This window comes from Eptesicus fuscus, chromosome 14 (genome assembly GCF_027574615.1).
Source record: "Eptesicus fuscus isolate TK198812 chromosome 14, DD_ASM_mEF_20220401, whole genome shotgun sequence".
Classification (NCBI taxonomy): domain Eukaryota; kingdom Metazoa; phylum Chordata; class Mammalia; order Chiroptera; family Vespertilionidae; genus Eptesicus; species Eptesicus fuscus.
In genome coordinates, this window is record NC_072486.1 from 39,235,277 (window position 1) to 39,262,345 (window position 27,069).

Consider the following 27,069-nt stretch of genomic DNA (forward strand, 5'->3'; position numbering starts at 1 on the left):
TATGCATTAAGTTGTTAGCGGTAATTTTTGAGTGGTGGCAGTATCGTGTTTTATTTTTTCATTTTTGCTTTTCTGTTTTTCTGTAATGCACTATATTGCATCTGTAAAAATAAAAGCCTATTTCTAAAAAAGAACTAGAAAATCGTGGGTATGCAACCTCTGTTCAATAACTCTCATTACAGAAAGTCTGCAGGGCAACAAGTACAAAAGCAAGGAACACACTACCTATCTGGTGACAGCATAACTGATTTGTAAGTAAAGTGCTTAAAGAGAAAAATTCTTAAGTGCTTAGCTGACAAAGATAATAGTAAAAATTAACAGAAATGTCACTGCACAATACATTCAGGTTAAGAGGCCAATTTATCTTGGAAATAGCCAATTAAAAGAAAACCACACAAGTAAGATACATCTTGCTATGCGTCATTCACCCTCCAAATCAAGCCTTGACTACTCGTATTTACTATTAGAAAAAAATATCTCCTGTCTAGTATTTAAAATGTGTAAATTAGTAGTTTTGGAAGAGGCTCCTACCCTATCCCAGGCTGAGTTCCTCATGCCTCAGCCTGAGTGGCATTGGGCTCTGCATCCTCCTGGGGCGGAGGAGTCAAGGCTTCTTGTTCAGCAAGCGCCTCTCGAAGCTGGCTCCCTAAGACGGCATCGTGAATGCTGTGGAACAGCAGCTCCTTTAAGGCTGGGTTTTCAAAAAAGTAGTTTGAAGTGAGGTCATTTACAACTTGTACTAGAAAAGAAGAAAAGAAAATTAGTGCACACTCTGGGCATCAGTCTTGAACATAAAAAACAAACCCACTTTCATATAGTTCAAATATTAAGATGATATAATAAGTCTCACTCCAGATCCTGTCCCCATGACATCACACCCCCAGTCGCAGGTGGCTACTTTCATTATTTTCTAATGCATTTTCCAGTATTTCTTTATGCAAATATAAGTAAATATATAAACACTTATTCTTATTCCCCCCCTTTTCTCACCCAGAAGAAAGCATACTATATGTTATCCTGAATATTTAAAAAATTCTATCTTCTCACTTAATATTTATGACTACATGGTATTCAATCTCATAGATGTAGCCTAGCTATTTTACTTGGTCCCTTTTGACAGTTGAGATTTTCCCCTCTATTGTTTTTTAAAAAAATATATTTTGATTTTTTCCAGAGAAGAAGGGAGAGGGATAGAGAGTTAGAAACATGGGTCAGCTGCCTCCTGCACGCCCCCTACTGGGAATGTGTCCGCAACCAAGGTACCTGCCATTAACCGGAATCAAACCTGGGACCCTTCAGTCCGCAGGCTGATGCTCTATCCACTGAGCCAAACCGGTTAGGGCTCCCCTCTGTTGTTTTTAGAGACAGTACTGTGACAACAACCATGTAAGTGTTTCTTACTAAGCATGTGTAGCACATTGCTGGATTTGCTGGGTTAAAAGGCAAATGTGTTTTTTGTTTTGAGAGCCTCCGCAGAGGCTGTTCCATTTTGCGCTCACACCAGCAAGGTCTGAGAGTGCCTGCTCTTCCACAGTTTGCCTACAGAGCACATTGTCAAGCAGTTTTCCTTTATGCTATTATGTAGAGTTCCTTTTCAAGCAGTGTTTTAACCAAAATGTAATATAAAACAAGAAAGCAGGCATTGTATAGAAAAACCTACATGATTTTATATAAGTAAGTTTATGGCAGCCATTAAATAATTACTAAAAAATATGCTAGCCCAGAGCAATGGCCTATTAGCTCCTCTCCACCAACGGCAGCTCAGGAGGCTGCCACAAGGAGCCCAGTGACAGGGGTGCCTGTACGTGACTAATTTCAAAGCTAGCTTTAGGGTGATTTTCAGAAGAATGATTTTCATTTTCACTAAAGACTAAAATTAGGGAAAAATATTTCCAAATGCAGTTACTGAAAAAAAGAGAAAAAAATAAAAATGGTAATATTTCTCCTCATTCTAGAAATGTACTTACCACTGCATCCTGCTAAATACACATAAATACCGACATCTCCATATTCTTTTACAATCTGTAATAATGTTGAAATAAAGTTTAGTTTCTCTTGACTGTGCCAAATGTAAGTCTCTTTTTACCAATATGTATTTCACCGATATAAGACACTCTACTACATTCACTTGAACTACTTTGCTTCAATAATTATGCATTTTTGAGCTAATCATTTAAAAACTGTATATTTCTTTTAGATTTTTATACGGACAGTGATAATTAGGGATACTAAAGAATTCTTGTTAAATTTTATTTAGGTCTAATAAAGGTATAACGGTCTAATAAAGATATAATGACTTTGAAAAGAATCTTCTTGTAGAGATATACAGTATACTGAAATATTTACAGATAATGTGACGACTGGGATGCACTTCAAAATAAGAGAAGGGGAAAGTGGGTGTGGGGGACAAGTGAAACAAGATTAACCATAAATTGATAATTGTTGAAGCTGAGTGATACTTATGCGGGGGTTCATTACGCTATGCTCTTTATTTCTGAATATTTTTGAAACTTTCCATAATCAAAAGTTGAAAAACAACAACAAAAGATGTTTAAGAGTCAAAAAGGGACTCTAAGTTCAACTGTCTGATTTTTATTGATGGCAAAACTGGGCACAGAGAGATTAAATGACTTGTTCATGATGATGCTTACCCCCGACAGAGTTTTTACACCCACAGAATCGATAAAATTGACTTGTGTGAAATCCAGAATGACAGTGTGGACATTATCCCCTGGGGGCATGAATCTTTGCAGTTCTTCAGGAATTGTGGTCTTGATGACTACGGGGGGGAATTTTACTTCATCATCCTCTTCCTCAGGCTTCGTAGCATCTTCTCCGTCTACTTCTCCATCCTGTGTCAAAAATTAAATCACACCAGAAGTCTATATATTTTGGTCCTGAGAGTTATAAGGAAATATTAGTCCTTAGAGTCTCAAGCTATGGACTATACCAGGTCTTTTCTAAAATATTTGCCAAATCTCAGCCTTGTGACAAAAAATTTTTCATGCATAATATTCAATTTTAGCTCAGTTTATTTCCCTTTTGTTGGTTCAATGAAACCCACTCTTCTTAGTCCATTTCCCCCCTAACTTCTAAAATAATTCTATTCAGCATGATAGACCGTAAGTTACCATAAGCCTGGACAGTAAAAACCAACCTTTGACTATAAGCTGAATGAATCTATGGCTAAGTACTAATGATAAAATTTATTAACGTTCTGTATGATGTTTACTTTTTAAAACAATATTTTCCGCCCTAATCGCTTTTGCTCAGTGGATACAGCATCATCCTGCAGACTGAAGGGTCCTGGGTTCGATTCCAGTCAAGGGCAGGTACTTCGGTTGCATGCTTGATCCTGGCCCCAGTCAGGGGCATGTGGGAGGCAAACAATAAATGTGTCTCACATCAATGTTTCTCTCTCTGTGTTTCTCTCCCTCCCTTTCACGCTCTCTAAAAATTAAAGGAAAAATATCCTCGGGTGAGGATTAATGAAATAACAAACAACAATGTTTTCCTGAGCCTACATCACTACTTATTTCAGAAGCATTCTCATAACTGACCTTGTCATGCATTTTTATTTTTTTCATGCGTTTTTAATACAGAAAGGATAGTTAGATTATTTCTCAGCTTTCTTATTTTAGGGACTTCATGCTGTGTTAAAATTTCAATCATGAATAAAGGTGGGGGCCACTAGGAATTAAGAGAGAAGGGAAAATTACACGGAAGAGACCACTCACCGCCTTGATGATGGTTGCGTTGGCCATGTTTGCGTTCCCGACTTCTTTAGCATACTTCTTCATGGCCTTTCTTCTTGCTCCCATAATAAGTGCTGGGTTCACTCCCGTCTTTACAGAAGAGCATTATTTGCAAAATCACTTCTTGGCTCCCAGGAACCCACCCAAATACAGTTAATCTTTAAATGTGCCCATTTGATGGTTTTCTATGCGAAATTACCACCCCAAACCTTTCTCTACTTTTCCCTCAGATCCCTGAACTGAGTTATTCCCTCATTACAAGAATTTTAGTACGTTTTCTTATTCTTGGTCTTGATTCAAGCCAACCAGAAGCTAAAGTATTAAAGAGAATTTAAAGTAGCATTTTTTCAAACTTAGATTTCTCAGATTCTTATATTTAAGAGACTTTGGGTTGATTGTGAGGATTTCCTATAAACTGGAAAGTGTAGGGTCAAGTTCTAATCATGACCAAAGAAACCCTTATGATCCCAAGAGCAAGAAATCTAAAATTATTTTTTCACCTTTTCTTTAAAAAAATTTTAAAAGGTTATATGTGTGTGTGTATACATATATATATACTCACACATATAAACAAAAATGTACACACACATTTTAAAAGGTTATATATATATATACATACATATATATATATATATATATATATATACAAACACACACATATATACAAAAATGTAGAGAGAAACAATGTAAAATTTTTTGTGACTCACCTTTCTTTTTAATGCACTGCTGTACAAGTCACTATTTGCATAATAAATTGGGGCATTTATTTGGAATATTTTAATTCCAGGAATTTCTTTCACCTGAGAAATAAAATGTTAGTGAATTTAAAACATGGATATATTTCAGAATCAAAACTGCAATAGCCTCCCTCTTCTAACCTAAAAATTCATACAGAGGTTGCTAAGGGCCCTCTTAATAGTGTTTAGATAAAATAATGTCTCCCTAATCATGCTCTGGAGGAGGGAGACTGAAAAGAAAGCCTTTAAAAATGCGCATTTTGATTAGAGAACCAGGATGAAGGCATAGGTAAATGCCAGTACTCGCTGCCTCCACAACCACATCAAAATTACAACTAAAATACAGAACTATCATTCAGAACTGCCCGAAATCTGGCTAAATGGAAGTCTTACAACTAAAGATGAAAGTATATAGAGACTGGTAGGAGGAGCAGAGGCGACAAGTGGGCTGGTCCGACACTATGTGTGGCTTTTTTTTTTTTTTTTTAATTGGGAAGATATCTCTGCTGAAGAGGACTCCTATGAGAAGCCAGGGGTTCTAGACCCACATTGGACCCACAGCCTAGGGTTCCAGAGCTGGGAAGAGAAGTCCCTATAACTTGGGCTGTAAAAGCAGCAGGATCTGTGACTGAGTGACATTGAGGCTGCTGGAGACCCAGCAGTTCCTCTTAAAGGACAGCTCATGAACTTACATGGTCCTGCTTCCTGTAAACTCCAGTGCTGGGGCAGTAGCTTGGGGGGGATCCAGAAACATATGGGAGAAACTGGATGATCTGGCATTGGAGCAAGAACTCAGGGGTGGCTTTCTCCCAGACAGGGGTGCTTGCTGGAGTCATTGTTCCTATGCTGAGACCTCCCCTTGTTGCAGAGGTGACTGGCAGCCATATCTGAGTTTCTCATACTGTTTGCTCTGTCCTGGTGATTTCCTGAGATTCCCACCCCATCCAATTTGCAGCCCCACTCAAGCTGTTTGCAGTGGCTTTTCCATATGAATGGTCTGTCCTGGCTCAGACTTCAGACTTACCTATAATCTCTCAAACAAGCAGCAGCTGGCCATCAGCAAGACCTGGCACTAGCAGCAGCCTGCCTTGCTTCACAGCTTGGCCTAGCCTGGGCACTTCTAAGCCCCACACAAGTAGCAGCCATCTGCAGATTGCTCTGTGGCTCCTGCTGGGTGGCCCCAGGGAGTAGTTGACTTTGCACCTCCTGGGAGGCCCCAGAGCCAGTGTATCCGATGGACAGCTTCAGACCATACCAGATCATAACTTTACACATCCATGAGCAACACCCTCAAGGGACAGATTCAGTGAACACTAACGCCTCACCGAAGCAAGTCCTACTCCACAGGGTTGTCTTCTGAACAGCAGCTCTTCCACTGTAGTCTTCCACAGCTGATCCTCACAGCCAATTGGCCTGGAGGTTAATTCCTCCCAGTGATGCCAATAGCAATCAAGGCTCAACTACAAGACTGTGTACACAGCCTACACAGGGGCACACCTAGTGTGCTCAGCTCAGGTGGGCTGAGCCACTGGGCCCTACAGGATACCTACTACACAAGGACACTCTACCAATTCCAGGAGACATGGCAGCTCTACCTAATACATAGAAACAAACACAGGGAGACGAGCTGGTGTGGCACAGTGATTGAGCATCGACCTATGAACCAGGAGGTCCCGTTTTGATTCCCGGTCAGGGCACAGGCCCAGGTTGTGGGCTTGGACCCTTGTGTGGGGCATGCAGGAGACAGCTGATCAATGATTCTCTCTCATCATTGATGTTTCTGTCCCTTAAAAAAAAAAGCCTTGAACTCTAGAATGCAGTTTGGAAACAAGTAATTCAGCATATAATTCTTTGGAAGGAGGAGAAAACAGTAATCCTAATACAATCTCATTTCCTAATATCTTACAGTGAATCTGAGAATTTCTTCTCCAGCAAAAACGAAACAGAGAAAACTAGTATTAAAAGATTTTATAAAAGTCTTTGCGATTCCACATAAGAACATTCAAAATAAAGGATATTTTAAACCCTGATTTTAACCTATATTTTACATAGTTAATATTTTACCATCAGTTTAAATCATCAGAAAAAAAAATCATGCACATACAAACCATCCTCTCAGTTTCAGTATTTTGTAAATATATACCTTAGTTCCAACAATATATATTTATCCTCATTAAAAAAAGAGAAAAATAAATATTAGGAGGTTGAGCAATTAATGTATGGTACAATGTACAGTGTAAGCTATAAAAGTGAATCCAGAGAGTAAATAAATATTCAGGATTTTCTCTTTGACCAGTACACCCCTTTCCTTTTCACCCCCCCCTTTTTGTCCTAGGTGAAAATAAAATTTAGTTAGCCAATCACATTACATCACATCACTTGCTTACAACCATTTAAAATGATAGAAAAGGTCCTACCTCCTCATATGCATCTATATCAATATACACATCAGTGTCAGGAAGCTGTCCAAGGACTTTGTAGCTCGGACTGAAGAGAGAGAGTGAATGTGTTAAAATACCATTGTGTTGAGACCCAGTATGTAATTGAAACATGAAGTTGTGCACATTTAAATGTCACGTATGGATGGGCTATGAATTCAGGAATACTTGATCCTTATATGGTGACTTTCACATTCCTAGTGCCATTCCAAACCTAACATTCCCCACACACCTCAAACCACACACACCCTACACCTCACCCCCAACATACACAATACACACATACAGCAAATATATCTCACATCACACAAATAACTCACAGAAACACATACAACACATACCCTTCACATACACATAGACAATGCAATTACACACACATACCATACAAATACACACCACACACCTACCACACCAACGATCTGGTCAGGACAAAAGACTTGGGCATTTAAAGATGGGGCTAAAAATGAATTGTGCAGAGTTCAAGTCATGCCATACATGACTCAAGTTCTCATTCTACTCAGTAGATAGAACTGTCATCCTGTTCTACGTAAGAATAGGTTTGCTTTCTGTTTCTAGGAGTCTCTGACCGGGGTGTGGGTAGTCAACTGAAGAGGTGGGGAGAAAATAAAAATCTCCAGTTAACATAGAAGCTTTCTTAAGTTTTGTTTGATAAATTGAAGCCCAGTTAGGTAAGGTGAGTTGTCAGGAAGCTTTGAGAGCCAGAATATGTCCCAAAGTCTTTGATCTGACATTCCATGGTCTTGATAGTATGTCCTGGTGTTTCTTAGCATGCAGAGGCAAGTGCTTTGTGAGTTAGAATATACAATACAAACATGAGCTGATTTTCTGGGTGAATTCCCTCAATAAGTATTCAGAGAACACACTATGTGCCTGATTCTGGACTCTAGGAATACCGCCTTCAAGGTCAAGATGATCAGTCTGTAGACAGATACAATCCACTTAAAGTCAACACTACAATCTTGGGCAGGACACTCACCTCTGTGTTCTGTAAATCACAGTCATCAGCGCAATGATGACAGCAGTAATCAAACCATAGTCCAACCCCAGGAACAAGGAGGAAACAAAAGTGGTAAGCCAGATGGTCTGAACAAAACACAGAAAGCTTTATGAGGAATCCTGTTAACAATTTCCTAGACACACACACACACACACACACACACACACACACACACACACACACACACACGGTACCTAACCTTGCCTAACTGGATACTGCATATAACAACTGACTGCACTAAATTATAATTCTCACATTTTTATCAGCACGAATCCCTGTGTTGCTATGATCAATCACCTAACAATCACCTTTGTTACTTACCAGCTCTATTTTGCTGGTTCTCCAGAAAAAGGGGAGATCTGAGAATTGCATAAACATTCCTTTCAGGTTGACGATCACAATGGCCGACAGCACAGCCTGAAACACAGCACATCCATACTTGCCTCTCCTCATGTGTCCTAACAGCCCCGTTTGCTGGCTCCTCGCTGTCCTCCTGCTGCCCTCCCACACCCTCTCCCCACTCACTTCCTACGCGGCAGTGACGGTACATTTGGAGCCATGAACACCTGGATTTTCAGGACTTGGTTAGCTAAAATGGGCCTTGGAAAACCAGGCTTATATCCTAGCAGCAAACCTGCATGGTAGTCAAGAGGTTCAGAATTAAACTTGGTACTCAAGGAGTTAGTTCACCCATGGCCTTTCTACATTGATTTCCTTTACTCTAACATTGCTCTTTGTCTCTACTAGATTAAATATATCAGTAAACAAATGTCTTATGAGTGTAGGCCATCTCAGATTTCAAAAGGAAGTATAAGGTGAGAGAAGATCAAGGCGAAAGGGACCTTGGAGAGTAGCCAGTGCAAACACCCTGTTAGCAGATAAACTGAGACCCAGAGATGTTGAGATGGCTTTCCCAAGGTCCCAGTTGCTGGTAGATTGTGGACCAGGATCTTGGTCCTAGCCTTGGCCCTTTCTCATACCACCCTGCTAGGGTGACAGTAAAAACCCATGAGACATCTGCAAAAATATAAACAAATAAAATAGCAAAATCTGTACACACAGAAAACCTCACACCAAGTCCAAGCTACACACCTGGGGTAATGATTCAAAGAGGAATCCGGTGGCTAATATGACCATCAGAATCATCAACGAGGCCAAACAACCTGCAAGCTGCACGAGAAAAGACACAGGGAGGGGGCTTTTAGGAGAGAGTGCGAGGCCAGCTTAGGTGGGTCCTGGTCTTTTGATAACCAATGTGAGACGATCAAGAAAAGATGGATTCATATATGTCACCCAAACCATTACATACACCTATTAGCTCCTTCCCACTCCTCTGAAGTTCTGTTCCTCTTACAGCTTTTAAACGGAAGCTGAACTACCCGGACTGAAATCTGCTTGCCAGGGGTGGGGAAAGGAGATGTCTGGTGCTGATCTGAGACCCATAAGGGCCAGAAGAGGTCAGATAAGACTCTGCTATCCAATGTGGTGGCCACTAGCCATACGCAGCTATTTGAATGAAAAGAATTTAAACTAAAGTAAAAAATTAAGGTCTTGCCAGCACTAGTCACATTGTAAGTGCTCAAGAGCCACAAGTGGCCAGTGGCTGCCATATTGGATGGTGCAAATACTGAATATTTCCATCATTGGTCAAAGTTCTATTGGATAGCGTGGCATCCTTCCCATACTCAGTCTGAGCCAAGGAGTATCGTATAATTTTTTTATTTAACTGGAGAGTATACCTCTTTCCTGTAGATTTAGCTCCTTGGGATTTGCCTCCATCAATCATACTTTTCTCTGATTCACTACACAGCTCACTGGAGCACGGATCTTCAGGCAGAATAGTTTTGGGTTCAGAAAAGAACCAAGGGATTAAAATGAAATCACCACCCAAATCACCAGTCCTGAGAAGCCAGTCGTATACATACCTGTGTCTTCCCTCCAGTGCCCTCCTGAACAAGGCTTCGAGACAAGGAGCATGAAATCGAGAAAGTCTGGAAGAGTGATCCAATGGAATTGCACAGTCCCAGCGCAATGAGCTCCTTTTCCATGTGGAAACAAAGCACACAAGAGACCCGTTATTCTTCAGAAAGGTGTGACGGCCCACGTAATATCCATTTTCAGCAGCATAGGCTGTTTCTTCACTGTCTTTTCAGATATAAGAAATGGTTTAGTATGAGCTCAAAACAGGAATTACTACAGAATTTAAGGTGGGGGTGGGAAACACTTTGAATTTTTAGTGTTGGAGGTAAATGCTGCACTCAGCCCTTCTTTCCCAAATACTCTCGAAGGGACAATACTTTTGTAAAATTTAAGTTCTTTATTGTTGAGAGTATTACACATGTCTCCTCCCCCCTGCCCCCATTGACCTCTCCCCGGCTGCTCCCGCACCCCCCAGCATATGCCCTCGCCCCCCTACTGTCTGTGTCCATTAACTAGGGATAAAACTTTTTTGTTGTTGGTTAAGGTATATAGGATTGCGGTGTGTAGTTCTGACATCTTTTGAATGCCTGGGGCATTCAGTGTCCTCCTGGGGCAGAGAGTCCTGTTCTCAGGGCTCCTCTGGTCTTCCTGGTTGGATTACTGTGCTTCATATGAATGTGGATCATCTCGTCTCCTCTTAGAAACACAGAGCATGTTAAAACACACACCGTCATGCCAAAATTACAGCTTATGGCATTCAGATTAAATGCCTTATCTGTAGCTATGTTATAAAAGAAGGTGACAAAGACTATATTGTGGAGTTTGAGTGATGAATCATGACCAAAGAGAAGGTTTCCTGAGGAGTAAAAACGGTTCTGGAAAAACATTTTATTCCCAATCTGTGACCTTTAAAAAGTGATCCCATCTATTGAATGACAACTGAAATTGAAAAAAAAACAAAAACAGTGATAACATCAATAGCAGTATGGCAAACTGTGAACCTCAGATTGGAGATTTCACCTTTCTAGCTGGACCTCTGCCCATGGGGTGAGGTAGGACTGTACCTCAGTATTCTAATGATCTGATCTACGTTAATTATGAAAAAAATGTAATGTTCAATAAATTCATGCTTTAAATACATCCCCCATCAAACTACACGTTTTTTGATCAAGACAGAGGAATCAAGTTCACTTGCCTTTGATAGCAGAGCATGACCATTGTATCACTAGGGAACATCTGCACAAAATTACCTGATTGCCATCGACCTGGTAGCCATGTTTATTTGCCAAGGTCTTGGCCATCGAGATGGTCACTGAAAACCCAACAATGGCTATGGCGATGGCATCCACGTACACGAGGTGGAAGAGGCTGGTGTCCGGATTGGCTGGAGGTAGTAGCCTGAAAGACCAAGCTGACTTTAACCCAAGTGCTGTGACCACTGGGAAACAAACAAGCAATGAAAGGGGCGCATTTCGGAGGGGCATTATTTACAAAGGAGGTGATCAATGCTTGGATACTTGTTTGCTCTCGTTTGGCAAAAAGGAGGGCCCTTCTGGACACACGGAGGTTCTTTCCAGGCCCCAACCCCAGGGCACCAGCTTTCTACCTGAATGGGCTATCAGCAGAGATCAGATGCCGTTTTCTTTAGAAAAGGAGTAACCGCACACCTCATGGCACCTGCATGGCAGGTGTAAGTAAGACCCAGAACAGGAAGAAGAGACATTCGAACCAAAGTCTGAGGGCAGGGAGGGTATCGGACAAGGGTCACCTTGGAGGAGAATTACTGTCCGAGCAACAGTAGGTACTCACTGCTCTCCCTTGTTATGTCACGTAACTGCTTCTTCCCAGGATCCCTTGAGGTGAGTTTCTAACATCAGAAAGGAGCTGCAGCAAATTATACTCCTTGGGTCTCACCTGGGAGTCTGAAGGGGCCAATCATGCGACTCCTGAAGCCCCAACAATGGGCAACCTAATTTCTGTGGTCCATTTTATAGTTTAGGAATTCCTTCCTAAAGGAAAAGAATAGGAATCCCCTAGAACAGTTTGGGGGAAGGAGCAATAAAGGTTTTCAAAGGCACCTGCTCCCATTTGAGACATTGGGCTAGATAATAACAGTAACAACCACCAATTAAGTGATGCATAATATTATTCTTACAGTAACAATCATTAGGTGTTTCCTCTGTGCCAGGTTCTGTGCTTATTTACCTCCAGTAGCCCTGTAAGTGAGGCACCACCATAATGGCCATTTTACAGATAAAAAAACTGAGGCACAATGAGGCTAAGCAACTTGTCCCAGGTCAAACAGCTCACAACAAAAAACACGAAGAATCCACCTCCCTGTGCCTATTTCTCTTACTATGTCATCACAGCGACAAAGGGGATGTCTCAAGTTCTGGGGTAAAGGAAAGGGAGGCGAGAGAGGAGAGAAATCCAACATAAAAGCCTAGATTATGTGCTACATGCTTGACATATGTCATCTCATGTGTCCTCACAATAATCCTACTAGATAGGTACCACTATTATCCCAATTTATAGGTGGAAAAAATAGATGCTTGCAGATGTCAAGTAATTTGCCCAAGATGGAGCAGGTAGTCAAGCTCAAGGGGTCTGACTCTAAAACTTCCTGTCTTTCCCTTGCACTTTGCTACAGAAGCGTTAACCAAGAGGGAAGGCCTGGGAGCAGCTTTGGTCTGAGGAATAAGAATATGAGAAAAGGGTTGATTTTGGAATGAAGGAAGGAAAGTAAACCAAGAAACAGAATGTACTGCCACAACTTGGATCTTTAATAGTCAACCGTCACTTTCTGGACCCTGTATTGTGTATGTACTCATGTGCGTGTGTGTAGACAAGAGTGACATGCATGTGTGTAAATAACTGTGATAGGACCCAAAATTCCTCCCATCCTTGTACATGCTGCTCTCCCATCCAGAGGTGGAATCTGTTTCTCCTCTGGATAAACCTTGTGATTTGCTTTGACCAACAGAATGTGGTGAAAGTGATGTTGTGCGGGTGCTTTAAGCGGCTTCTGCTTTTCTGTCCTGCCTTGAGCCACCACGTAGAGACACCATGTGGAGAGAAGAGGCCAGCCAGCCCTCAGCAGTCCCAGCCCTCCGGCTGAGGTGTCACACCTGTGAGTGAAGCCCCCTGTCAGACACCTATGGCTGCACGAGAGACCCCATGTGAGAGCAGCGAAAGGACCACCAGCGGAGCCTCACCTGGACTGATGAGTTGTGCACAAAGAAATGGATGCTGCTTTAAGCACCGATCAGACTCACAGATAACTGAAACGGTGTGATTATACAGAGACAGAGAGGTGGGTAGGCAGGCATTATTGGTTTCCTGCTTGGGTTTGGGCAAAATTCCAGAAAGATAAACTTCCTGAGTAGCCAAGTTTTAGAAAGGTAAAATGTTATTTAGAAAAGAAAGACTCTGACAGAGGGAAAGCAGGTTTGGGTACAATGTGATCAGGAAAGTATATGGGTGGCATGTGAATTTTTAAAAGAAGTCTAAGTGTGAGAATTCACATTTATCCCGATTATTTGTGATTAGTTATTCAGTAGGGTTATCTCTTGGATCCAGTCAAGACTAATGTTTATCACTTGACTAATTATGTTAGTGACTCAGGTGTGAGGTAATGGAAAGTGCACACAACTGGGTATCGGAAGACTGAGCGCTGGGTCCAGGCTGGGACTCACCAGGAGTCACCAAACCTCATTCATGTCTCTCAAATGTCACCTTCTCAGATACTCTACCCAAAACAGCAACCCCAGCCCCGCCTACCCCTTTCCTGGCTTCCCCTGACTTCATAGCACTTCTCACTATGTGGTTATTGCCCGTCTCCCCCTGGAGAATATGAGCTCCATGAAAACAAAGGCATTTATGCTCACATGTTTGCTTTAACTGCTGTGCCCCTGGCATATAATAGGCACTCAATAAACACATGCTGAATAAATGAACTTGCTTATCTATAAAATGGGAATAATGTAGGTCACAAGTGTTATTGTGAGCAGCAACTGAGAAGGCGAGTATTAAAGTATTTTAAAAATATTTTTTTGATTTCAGAGAGGGAGGGAGAGAGATAGAAAAATCAATGATGAGACAGAATCATTGATTGGCTGCCTCCTGCATGCTCCACAAGGGATCAAGCCCGCAACCCAGGCATGTTCCCTGACTGAGAATTGAACCTTGACCTCCTGGTTCATAGGTCGATGCTCAAACACTGAGCCACCCTGGCTGGGCTAAAGTATTTTATAAATTACAAGTCCAAATAGAAAATCAAGCATTATTACTGTGTTATACTTGAGTTCATGCTTCCTCCTTCAACACTTGCTCTGTCGAGTGAACTTTGTCTTAAAGAGCAACTCCTGCTCCCTGTGATTCCCACCAAGTTCATAGATGGGGCTAGAGGCAAGGTCTGATGGGACATGCCAGGTTCTGTCAACCTCCGACATCGGGGCAAATGTCTGACTCGGTTTTTTGGAAAGAGAAGAGGGTGGTAAGTGAGATAGTATAAGAGATAGAGACACAGAGAGATACAGAGACCACCAGAGAGTGTCAGAGAGGAACAGGGCTAGACTAGGAGAGGCTCATAGTCACTCTTGCTCCTTCAAATAAAGGGAATAATAAATTTAAAGAGTTAGATAAAAGGGAAAAAAATGAAGCAAAGAAGTAATACATGATTTGAAACTAGAAAAGTTGTTCAAAGAATGAGCCACAGAACTTTTGGTTACTGTGTCTTGAACACTGACAGCGTATTAGCTGCTACACTAATATCTCCTGGGCTCTCTCAAGGGGCCTTGGATAGGCATCAGTTACCATGCTTGCCAGGCAGGAGAGGAAACGGAGGCTTTGAGAGGACAGTGACTTGCCCAAGGTCGCACAGCTAGAAAGTGGCAGGCGAGACTCAGGTCTTTTTGCTCTTAATTTCTACGTCTCCCAAGGAGAGTTTTAAAAAACTGGTAAGTGCTAAACAATAGGAAACCAACCAAACAACACATGCCACGCTGGTGGGACTGTAACAGGGTGCAGGCAGTATGGAAACTAGCATGGAGGCTCCTCACACAGTTACACCCAAAAGAACGGAAAGCAGAGTCTCGAAGAGATATTTGCACACCGTGTTCATAGCAGCACGATTCCCAACATCTAAGAGGTGGAAGCAGCACCGCTACCCACTGACGGATGACTGGGTAAACAGCAACTGGTATGTACCCCGGGGACTTTTATTCAGCTTTAGAAAGGAAGGAAATCCTGGCATGTGCTGCATCACGGATGAACTTTGAGGACATTATGCTAAATGAAATGAGCCAGTCACAAGAAGACAAGCACTGTATGATTCTGCTTATCTGAGGTACCTATGGTAGTCAAATCCAGAGAGGCAGAAAGCAGAATGGTGGTTGCCAGGGGCTGAGGAAGGGAGATGGAGAGTTCTTGTTTAATGGGCATGGGGTTTCAGATTTATAGGATGAAAAGGCTCTGGAGATGAGTTTCATAACACGAGTATAATTAACACTGCTGAACTGTACAATTAAAAATGATTAAAATTGTAAATTGTATGTTATTTTTTTTAACCACAATAAACAACAACAACCCATGCACATGCTAAAAGCCAAAAACCAAAACAACAAAAACCCCCAAACCCCACCCCCCAAACCCTCAGCTATTTGATAGGTAGGAATAAAAGGAGTTTCTCATTGCAAGATCACTAAAGCAGGAGTTAGAAACCATAATAGACCCATTGATTATTCAAGTCACACTGTTACTTCAAATTGTGTTCCTACCCCAGAGGAAGTGTCCCAACGACATCCACGTTGTACGATTCGTGCAAGCTAAACCCCGCTGAAATGCCAGTTCCCATGACCACCTAGAACAGACACAAACCCAAACGTCCTTTACAGATGAGAATTCAAACGCCACAAAAATGAGCTCTTCAAACAATGTGAGCCAAACCAAATCTATTCTCACTTGAACTTTCAGTTTTAAAAAGAATTATAGTTAGCATCTAGCAATTCTAAATTCTCCTGACGACTCTCCCCCCAAAATTAAAATGGGCTCTAGTTTTCTTGTGGCCTGGAATGCTTTCCTTTTCCTTTTGGTCTGTTCCATGCTGAAGTGTTTGGCTACTTGACTGCAAACAGAAAAGGCCATGAAACCTTTCAGGAGTTGGCTGTGCATGTGGGCCAGGTGAAATGCGTCTCTGATCACCTGGCATGAATAAAGGTCACTGAGGGGTGTATTGTGAAGGGGAGAGGGGTACAATGACAATGTATCATAAAATGCAATGAGTGGATAAAAAAGCTGTGGTACACTTACACCATGGAATACTATGCAGCTGTATGGAGGGACCTGGAGAGTATTATGCTAAGCAAAATAAGACAATAGGAGAAAGACAAGTATCACATGATCTCACTTATATGTGGAAGCTAATGAACAAACTAAACTGATGAATAAAAGAGTTTGAGACATGGAAGCATGCAACAGACTGACGAATCTCAGAGGGAAAGTGGGGCGAGGCGAGAAGAGATTAACCAAAGAATTTATATGCATCTATGCATAACCCCTGGACACAGACAATAGTGTGGGTGAAGGCCTGGGGTAGAAGGAGGGTAGGGAGCTGAGGGAGAGTGGGGAGTGGAGCCGGTCAATGGGGGGAAGAAGGGGACATCTGTAATACTTTCAACAATAAAGATAAATTATAAAAATAAAACAAAAAAATGTTTGGATCCGCAATCGTCCTGCTGATCCTGTTCCAGCACCATGTGTGGGGAGCACCCTGAAGCTGCCTCCTCCCAGTTCAGTCAGGGTCAGAGTGCAAGTGCCCATCACACACGTTTCATCATACGTAAGCTTCCTGGAATGCCAGGGCATAGATTCAGTTGGTGTGGAAAGTACAACCCTTAGTGAGCTACAAGAAGAGAAAAACAAGAAGGATGGCAATTTTCTTCATCCTGAAGAGTTACAGCTACAGGACTTTGAGTGGGCTGCCGAGAAGGAATTAAGGCTGTCCAGGGAAGGGAGCGGTCCCTCACGGTGGTGGCAGCTGCAGGGAACCCATAATGAGGTGAGCTTATCTGACACAACAGCCTGAGAGACCAAGTGCATGGGTGCGTCTGGCCCCTTTGATGAAATGCTCCCTGTTCTTTAAAATATATATATTTTAATTGATTTTAGTGAGGAAGGGACAGGGAGTGAGAGATATTCGGCTGCCTCCTGCACGCCTCCTTACCAGGGATCGATCCAGCAACCCGGGCATGTGCCCTGACTGGGAAATGAACTGTGACCTGCTGGTTCATAGGTTAATGCTCAACTACTGAGCCACACTGGCCAGGTCGAATTTCCCCTTTTTTGGGGTCACAATTATGTCTGTCACCCTGCATTGTATTAGTTGTGCATCTCAAACTGGGGGGAGGGAGGGGGGTATTTTCCCAGAATATTCAAATCCACAGGATAAATGTGGCTTAAGTTTCCATTGCCTCAACTTTATATAGTGGAAAATAATTTAAACCCTGCTTTTTGATAAACACAAACATATATTATGAAATAGAATGCAAAACTCAAAAGTGTTTTTATGGTAAAAAAGAAATTTTATGTTTAAAGGGAGTCATAAAGACTCTCCCAAATTTTCCAGTATGGCTTCTCTCTCCCTTGCTCTGAGGAGAACTTAGATAAGAAATTTAAAGAACACTGGATTCCTATAATCACAATGATAAAAATTCTGGAGAACCACTGCCCTGGGAAACATGAAGGAATCCATTAAAGGGAACCTGGAAAATGGACAGAACCAGGAACCCAGGCCGGGAAAGGCAACCTTCACCATTTGCTGTACAATTAGGCCTTGCCTGCCCGACTCCTTGCCATGCGAAGGAGCCGAGAGCATCGTGCTGTCCTCCAGGACGAAGCAGGAACTCTGTGCCCAGCCCCAATGAGAGAACAGGCTTCGAAACTGCTAGACAGTCCTGTTGGGATGGAGACATGACCAAAGCACGGGAAAGAACCAGAGGGGTTGGTTTCTTCCTGAGCTGTAATGTTGGCCTGTTGTTATCGTGGCTCAAACTTTTGGCTAAATTTGGGTCAGACACCTATACTTTTTATTTTCTGTCCTTATGGTTCTCGAATTACGCACCAAGGTGCCCCAGGGTACCAAGGGGAACTCACCAGGGCACCGTGGGATAGAACTTCCAAGGGAAACAGTGACGTGCATCAGACACTATGCACACGTCTAGTTTGAGGTAGTTCACAGTTTCCACATCAGTTCCTACCACACTCCTTTTGATCATACTCTATCTTTGCAAAGCTGGGCATTCAGTGGTTGCTGCGATGGAAAGCAGGTACTGCACAAAGGCAAAGTGAAGAGGAAATGGAGGACAGTAGTGCCCATCTGACATGAGGATTTGTGAAGTGGACACATTCCCATTAATAAATAACTGCGGTTATTTAACAGCGTGATAAATATACATATTTCAATTTAGGTGCATTATTTGTACAAACAGTTCCTACGTTGTTAGACATAAATATCCTGCTTGGACCTAACTACTTACTAAATGAAACTGTTAGGTATTTCTTTTGGCCCAGGAGTGCCAGGAACCAAGAAAGTTTGGGAACTGTTTTTTTTTAGCTCTTTTCAAAATTGAAACAGCTTAATTTTTTCAGGTTATTAAAGTTATGTGTTCATTACAAAAGAATTAGACAACAAAAGACTGGGGCAGAAAAATCTTCCCTAATCTAATCACTCACAGATAATTCCTATTAAAATATTTACAGTGTTCACCTATATTTTAAAACTCATCCATTCAGTGCTCTCATGATTTTTCTTTCTTGTCAGTGTATTTGTAAAAGTTCCCCTTTCAAATTCTACCCTTCTCTTGGCAGAACTGAGAGGGAAAAGGTCTAACGCCCTGTCCCCTCCCGTCCACTTCCGCACCCCTCTCAGAAATAGCTGAAAGTTGACTTACCGCAAAGAACTCTAAAGGAATGGGTGCCGGCAATTTCTCTTTAAATCTCTCATTAAACTCCTTGCCACCCAACAGCAAACCAAAAACCATCAGCCCGACGCCTAGGGAACACACGTTGAGGTTTTTAACATTCTGCAACACAGCAACTGTACTCTGTAACACAGTGAACACTGGGGTTTACACCAGGCAGCAGCCCTGGACAGCCACTAGTGCACTAATTCACACAGCAGCCCAGCACCGGGCGTTCTCGTCAAGAGTTCTCAGGCTCAAATCGCTCTCTTTGTAGCTCCCCCCAATTTGGAGCCTTTTGTTCCTCGTCAGTCAGACAACTTTAAAGCTGAATTCTTATCCACCCATCTTACAGTGTTCTTTGACATGCTCATGTGCCAATGTAGTAGTATTATAAAATTCAGAAGAGTAACCCTTGTACTGAGTCCTGAGCATTGAGAAAGGATTAGGGGCTGATACCAGCATAATACAAAGGTAAAGACACAGAAAAACTTTTAAGAGCTGAAAGAGAGAGAAATCATGGTTAGCAGATGAAAGAGGAATGAGGTGGGCTTTGAAGGCAAGAGGGTGCTGAAGTTCAAAAAGATGCCCAGGGGAGTTAAAGAAAGCCATTTAATTTTATCCTAGGGTTGCAATCCCAGCACCCCAAATACAGTCAATTCTCATCTGGACCCTGGGAAAGTAGGTTACCCCTGAGCCCCGGCTACACACCTTTCCTAGCAATGCCTACGGCATACTCAGGTCCCCGTCTGTTCTGTCTCCTGTGTGACGAGGCATTTAGAAAAATCTCAGAGTAAGAAGCATGCTATCAGCTATTGTGGGAAATGCAGAATTTAATTATTTAGGGAATGTTCCTACGGTTTGATTCCATTTGAATCCACCCAGGACTCAATTTAAATGGCACCCCCAAAGTGACTTTCCTAGACCCCTAATCTAAAGGTCTCCCTATTCAGCTTTCCTAGTAGCCAGTGCCTTCTCTTCACAGCTTCGAACAATATTGTAATCAATTACACATTTATGCAATTAGGGGCTTACTATTTGTCTTCCCATTGGACTAAGTTCCAAGAGGGCAGCGGCCATGTCTGCCCACTCACTGCTGGGCCTAGCACAGTGTCTGGCACATAAATACCTACCAAGGTCTTTAGGCCCAAGAATAGCTTTAGCATCATCTCGTAAGTTTCAGTAGTACTTTAACTGTCATTTGGTTCTAATTATTTAAACATTTCTTTTACCCATGGGTTACTCAGAAGTAGGCGTTTGTTTTTTGTTTCTAAATGTATGGGAGTTTTAAAGCTATATTTAATTACTGATTACTAATTATACTATACTGTGTAAAAGATACTAAATTAGAATTCGTGATCAGTTTCACATGTAAGTTTCAACACAATTGGTTATTACCATTGTTCCCTATGTGCTTATAACGAATTTATATTTTCTCCGAGTTGGGTGCAAAGGTCTATATATTTTTTATTAGATTAAACTGGTTAATTGGGTTAGCCCAATCGTTTATAGACTTACTTTTTGCCTGCTTGGGTAAGCAGTTTTTGAGAGAGTTAGGTTCCCCCATAACGCTTTTAAATTATTTGTTAGTTCCCAAAGAGAATATAATTCTGTCCCGAGAAAAAGCTGTCTTTTCAGCTAATGAGGGTGAAGGTGTAGCCACCAAATAAAGACATAACAAAAAATTCCTTGTAAGGCAGGCAGTATCGCACATTAATAAAATGAGAGTTTAAGGTTTAATTCATTTTGTAGTGCTCTTTTCAGAAAAGCTTTAGAATAACCAAGTCTTTCCCACTGTATTAAAATTCTTAGAAAAAAGAAAAGTGAGCCTTGAAGGTAAAAGGGATATAGAAGAGGAGGAGGGAAAAGAAGGAAGGAAAAACTAGGACCAGGAAGTTGCTTACTTACATACACCACTGAAAAGATCCCACTGTACCGCTTTGTTTTAACTCCAAACAGGTATTTTAACATGGAGGTGAAGACGTGCACAGCGGCCGCGGTGGTAAAGCCACGCACCAGGGGCTCTGTGAGGTATATGGCCACAAATCCAAACCTACAGACACCTAGGCAAAACTATTTTTTTTAAATGACAAAGAAACAAATAAATCACATGACAGATCAGGAAGTGAAAACCAACAGAAAACATACACATTTCTTTCTGGACTACTTTCTAACACTACACATTTGCACCTGCAACAGTTAAGCAGCGAACAAATCAATCCCTGATTATACAAAACACACTGGAAGGTTTGGAGTGGCTTGGAGTCCCAAGAGCATCAGGCACACTCAGAACCGGGGACACGGTGAGTCAATGTCATTTCCTGTTCCTTCCAAGCAGATCTGAGAAGCCTCTTCCCATCACTAAACAATTCTGCTTCAAGCTTTTCTTGCTTTTGGGATCTCTAAAGTACCCAGCTGAGGCCTGCTAGTTCCTAAAACATATCAACTTCAGGAGGGCATACCATCGGCCTGGTGCTCCTGAGTGCTGGGAGCTCTGAGCTCGGGGATCTTGCAGGCTGATCCTACCCACCCAGACCAGCCAAGAGCGCTCAATAGATATTTCTGAAATGAACAAACGAGAGCCCATTCCCCGTCTCAGAGTCTTACCTGAATGATTCCTGAGAGTAAGGTCACTGACATGGCGACTTTCACTCTCAAGGCGTCTCTGGCTTCTGTACCGTTGGTTGCGTTTACTCCTCCCGGGATGACTATATCATCTGGTACCAATCGAACAGCCACGCCGCCAATCATCAGGCTAATTACAGCAAACGGACCTGAAATAGTGACGCATCAATCAAGGAAATCAGTTTCAGTGTATCTGATGTGATTGTTGCCAATACTCTAGAGAACACGGGTGAGGTCAATAAATCATCACTGAACTAAAATTGCACTGTTCTCCTTAAGCATTAAACCACTGCTCCTGGTTTATATGTAAACGGTGTGTGTGCAGATTGTATTCTCCAAAAATGACCATGAAGACATCTTCCATCCACAGACTCTTCTAGAACTCTGACATTTCCCTATTAATAGATAGACTAATTTTTAATCCCCCTCTCCTTGAATCTGGGAGGACTTGTGACATATTAGTAACCAAAAGAATGCTCTTACCCTTTGAGACAGCCTGGAGGGACCTGGAGAGCATTATGCTAAGCGAAATAAGCCAGTCAGAGAAAGATAACTATCACATGATCTCACTCATATGTGGAATCTAATGAACAACATAAACCGATGAACAAAATAGATCCAGAGACAGAAGCATGGAACAGACGGACGAATCTCAGAGGGGAGGTGGGGGTGGGCATCGGGTGGGGAGAGATTAACTGGGGAATTTATATGCAGATTTGCATAGCCCATGGACACAGAGGATAGTGTGATGAAAACCTGGGAGGGGCAGGTGCGAGATGAAGGGGTCAATGGGAAAAAAAGGGGGACGTCTGTAATTCTTTCAACAATAAAGATAAATTTAAAAAAATGCAGCAGAAGTGATACTGTTGACTTCTGAGGCTAGGTAACAAAAGGTGATGCAGCTTCCACCTGAGAGCTGTTACACTTGCTCGTGCTGCAGCCCTGAGCGTGAGAAAACTCCAATTAGGACCACGTGGAGAGAAAGGAGAGGAGAGAGGGGAGTTGGGAGAGAGAGGGAGCAGAGGGCAAGAGGAGAGGGCGAGGGGGAACAAGAGAGAGAAAGAGGTTCAGGCTTCCTGTAGCTGCTCTAACCCCAGCTCCCTTCTGACCCTCAACTGCATGAGTCCCTGAGCCAGACCTGTCCAGATGAGCCTTTCCCAAATCCTGACCCACAGGAACTGTGAGACACAATGAAGTGATTCTTGCTTTAAGCTGCTAAATTTGGGGGTATTTGTTACCTCGGAATGGATATCTGAAACATTGTGCCTGTGTTTGCTGGGGGCTGCCTCATGCAGCACCAAGGCTATTATGAAATCCCTATAAATCTGATCCTAAATACACTAACTACACTACAGGGAATCCAGAGCCTAAAGTCAGATGAAAATGCAATACACGTGTGGTAATTAGGAACTTGCAGTACCACTAATAGAAAGAAAAACCAGATGCAAGTAAATTGTATTATGAATTAAAACACGTATTTCACAGATTTTAACAACTGCTCTTTTTACACAAGAAAATTGTCCTTTCCCCCCCATTACGCCAAGATGATAAGAAAGCTATTAGTTCTAGAAATCTTGGGGGGAATGTATTTTAAAGTACCTACTGGGTATGCAGTAACAACTTGTTATTAAGCAGATGTTCTAATAACAAACATGCTATGTCTTCGGCACATTGCAAAGCTGAACAATCCGAACAGAAAGGTGCTAGAGTACCAAGTATAAGCTTTTACCTATGGATATGTGTCTGGAGGTTCCGAAAAAACAATACATGATAACAGGGTAAAATGAGGAGTACAGGCCGAACACCGGAGGCACAGCTGCCAACATTGCGAAGGCTAAGCCTGTGGGATTCAACACCAGACAGAAAAAGGGAGATCATTAGAAAAGAGGTTTATATGTAGTTTCCTCTTGGTTCTTTATCTCTGATGAACACGTGACAACCATGTTAACTTAAGCAGAAGTGTCCTCACCGGCCCGACCTTCTACCCTGAACATACACATTATGCTGCCTTGTGTTTAAAGAGTCCAGGCTGGGATTTCCCCTGGCCATCTCCTCTTTTCCAGGAGTCATAGCCACCTCTAATCAACTTCCCACATTCATTCTGGTGCCCCTCCCACCAACCAAATCCATTCCCCAAACAGCAGTCTCAGTGACCTCTTACAAAGGCAATCCAAGTGAAAAGCACGCTGATAGCTTTCACTGCACTCGGAATGAATCCAAAAGTGGCTAACAAGGCCAGGCTGACCTGCCCCTGCCCACCTCACGCCCAGAGCACTGCCTTCCTGTTAATTCTGCAAATCATGTCTTCAAACACCCCATTCTTTTTCTGCCAAGTGCCTTCACACATGCTATTCCTTCCTCTCATCCTTTTTATTGTTTTCAAAGAGAGGAAGGGAGAGGGGCACAGGGATAGAAACATCAATGATGAGAGAGAATCACTGATTGGCTGCCTCCTGCACGCCCCCTACTGGGGATTGAGCCCACAACCCCGCATGTGCCCTGACTGGAAATTGAACCCTGACCTCCTGGGTTATAGGTCGATGCTCAACCATTGAGCAACACCGGCTGGATACCTCTCATTCTTTACCTGCCTCCTACTCATCCTTCAGGTCTCAGCTCACATCTCATTTCCTTAAAGAGGTTTTTGTGATTTTCCTTCTTAAACTAGGTCTCCCTGTGATTATCTCATAGTATCTTGTATTTTCCTTCATAGTGTTTAACATCATCTATCTATATATAAAAGGCTAATATGCAAAGTGTCCCCATGGGAGTTCAACTGGGAGACTGGGAGTTCTATCACTTGCTATGACGTGTGCTGACCACCAGGGGGTGGCACAGAATGAAGGAAGGCTCCAGCCAGCAGCTGGGGAAGGGAGGCCCCAGCCAGCCCTGATCTCCTGCAAGGCTTAGGGACCCTAGCCGTGCACGAATTTCGTGCACCAGGCCTCTAGTTTATACATAAAAATGTATATGTGCTTTTATTTGATTCAGGTCTCTGTCCCTGATTAGGGAGTTAGTTCCATGAAGACAGGGAGGGACAAGCAGATCTTGATAAACAAGTGTGAATAGATGAACAAATTAATGAGATGTTCTTAAATTCTTAATATCCCATATAAAAATCACACAGATGCAGAGGATTCAACATTTCATGATCTCTTGCAATTAGAATATGAACTTATCGTAAAAAACCTTAATGATGACAACCCCAAGAGCATTTCACAGAGTGACTGATTAACCCAGCCAGTTCCTAACTGTACTGATCTGCAAAACAATATCACCATATTCTACTACTCCTAGCTCTGGGGCTTTTTAAGGGTTATGTTTTTTTTGTTTGTTTTTTCTGGAGAATTCTTTTAGACAGGTAAAGGCTACTAGAATGATATGATAAAAACTATGAATTTGCAATCATGATGAAATTAAGCAGAAAGGTCAATTAAGCAATTGTTTGAGGATATGGTAGTAAGAGAAATGAACAAAAATAAATAAATAATATTCTACTGACCTTGAGGAAGCTGAAGCACCCCTGTGCTAATGCCTGAGACCAAGTCACCCAACACATACTCCTTGAATTTGTATGCTGGCAACCACTTAGTTATGGGTAAGAACATATAAATGATATTTCTTACTTTCTTAGGAGTACATCTGGGAGGACAAAAAAAGACAGAGAAAAAAATGAGGAACATTTCTGTAGAATTTGAACCAAGGCATTTCCCCTTCCTTTTATCCTGGAATGGTAAGAAAACATTCACGCTGGTGCTGAGGATAACCTTTCACTCTGCAGAGATCAGAGACAAGAAGAGCTGTTCTTGCAATTTGTTGTTGTTGGGGACATCTAAATCGGCTCCATAATAATGCTCTACAAGTGACCATGAAAAAGAAGAAAAATTTAGCTTCAGAATAATTGAGATAACTCAGAAGCTATTATTTTAATAGAAACAATCCTTACTATACTTTCTGTGTTGGTATAAAAGTGAAGTAGGGGAATTATTTACTGATTGAGTTAACTTTTGAAGAATGTGGAACCACTGACCAGCATCTGCCCATTAGTTTTCCCCTTTCCTTATAAAATCAAGGAAATTTATACAGGTATTTTGAGTTTTATTAACATATGTCCCTTGCTTTAGGGTCTTTGATTCGGTAAACTCAAAATGCCATTTGTCACTGGAGTGTAATAGCTGAGTCTATTATGTCTGGTTGTCTTGGTTAACTGGAAGACCAAGCTGATAAAACCAAAGCCTTGCATTTAATCCCTATGGGCCTTGGCCAATTTTATTGCCAGGCTACGCCAATGATCAAAGACATCACCGAGTAACAGTATGGACAGATGAGTTCTATGGCCACTGTGAAAATTTTAAGTGTTCCCTGTGACAAGGAAACAATTTGTTCCATTCAAAATATAATATATTATTGCAGCATGCATGGTATTTTTATACAGTATCTTTAGTGGTTAAGAGTATTTGGCAATTTGATGAAGGAAAATATTAGAAGCAAAATGTGAGGCAACTGTGGTAAGAACAATATCTTTGAATAAAACAAATTAGATTTGATACCTTGTTTAGAAAATTGAGATATTAATAATAGCTACACTTATATAATACTTGCCATAAGCCTAATCCCCTAGTAACTCTATGATGTAAGTACTATTATTACCACAGACCAGGAAATTCAAGCACACAGCTGGTAGGTGGTTGGGACTAGGATTAAAGCTCAGCGAGTCTGACTCCAGTGCATACATTTTTCACCTCTCCTGAAAGGTGAAGCTTAAATGAACACAGAACACAGAAGGTGTAGTATCAAGTGTTCCGGAGGCAGTAATCAAATGGTTTGGTTTTGAAATTTGAGAGGTATCAATAGGCACACATGTATTGACATTCTCAGGCCTGCAACATGGCTGTGCATGTGTCTCCAAAATTAAGAGTCACAGGACAGTGAGGGTCCTTTACAGCATAGGTTGGGGATTTAAATTCAGGGCTTTGCCAAATGAGATAGAAGGGTAGAAAAAAGAGAATGGCTGGAGCATTCTGAGAGACAAAGGGAAAAGGTGGATATTCTGAATGTGGTGGAGAATTGGAAGTGGGTTATTTATAGGAGCCTTTACACATAATCCCCAAGGCACAGTAGGAATTTAATAAATATGGTGAAATACATAATGAAGCTCGTGCTCAATCAAATATCTATCACGGACAACCCTGTGGACAGTTCTGCAAATCACAAGTGCTCACCATTTCCCCCCTCCATTTCGCCAGATTTTCCTTATACACTTGACCTTGTTTCTCTCACAACTGAATGACAGAATAAAGGAAACAGATTAAAACACAACATACGTGAATGCCTGTTTTAGCTTATCCCCAATGGAATCCGGAATCTTGTCCTTCGTGTGCAGTCTTTCCTGGAGGGCCAGATGACTAAAGATAGGCCTGTCCACATAGTACTTCTGGGTCGCTGCAAGGATTTCAGTTTCTTCAGCATGATCCATAGTACTCCGAAATTATTCATCAACAGCAGGAGACAAGCATTTCCTGAGTGTCACTAGGGAGAAAAGAAACACTCTATTTCAGATGCCAAAATCCAACTGATGACTGTTCGTAAGCATCTTTTCCTTGCGGTATTCTAAGTTCT

The 27,069-nt window shown here is 41.9% G+C and overlaps 1 protein-coding gene across 2 annotated transcripts; it reads right to left on the minus strand.

Moving 5' to 3' along the window:
- Window positions 1–551: 551 nt before the first annotated feature.
- SLC26A5 (solute carrier family 26 member 5) lies at window positions 552–26,926 on the minus strand. Of its 2 annotated transcripts, XM_008149811.3 has the most exons (18): window positions 26,775–26,926; window positions 24,953–25,092; window positions 23,180–23,290; window positions 21,433–21,599; window positions 20,734–20,898; window positions 18,817–18,969; window positions 15,646–15,728; window positions 11,119–11,266; window positions 9,874–9,987; window positions 9,041–9,118; window positions 8,270–8,365; window positions 7,928–8,034; window positions 6,910–6,979; window positions 4,463–4,555; window positions 3,738–3,845; window positions 2,652–2,852; window positions 1,968–2,022; window positions 552–739 (listed from the first exon to the last, which is right to left on the minus strand). In XM_008149811.3, the coding sequence occupies exons 1-18, from the start codon at window positions 26,924–26,926 to the stop codon at window positions 552–554; spliced, it is 2,229 nt and encodes a 742-aa protein (XP_008148033.2). The 2 variants fall into 2 exon arrangements, with proteins under 2 accessions (XP_008148033.2, XP_054581987.1); XM_054726012.1 differs by lacking the exon at window positions 8,270–8,365.
- Between the last annotated feature and the right edge of the window lie 143 nt (window positions 26,927–27,069).

Bases quoted from the DNA above. Each gene is read 5' to 3' on its own strand.
- SLC26A5 (XM_008149811.3), bottom strand. From the start codon at position 26,926: ATGGATCATGCTGAAGAAACTGAAATCCTTGCAGCGACCCAGAAGTAC. The intron at 2,853-3,737 runs GTGAGTGGTCTC...TTTTTGACACAG, and splicing joins ACGCAACCATCATCAAGGCG to GATGGAGAAGTAGACGGAGA. The intron at 2,023-2,651 runs GTAAGCATCATC...ACATTATTACAG, and splicing joins GTGTAAAAACTCTGTCGGGG to ATTGTAAAAGAATATGGAGA.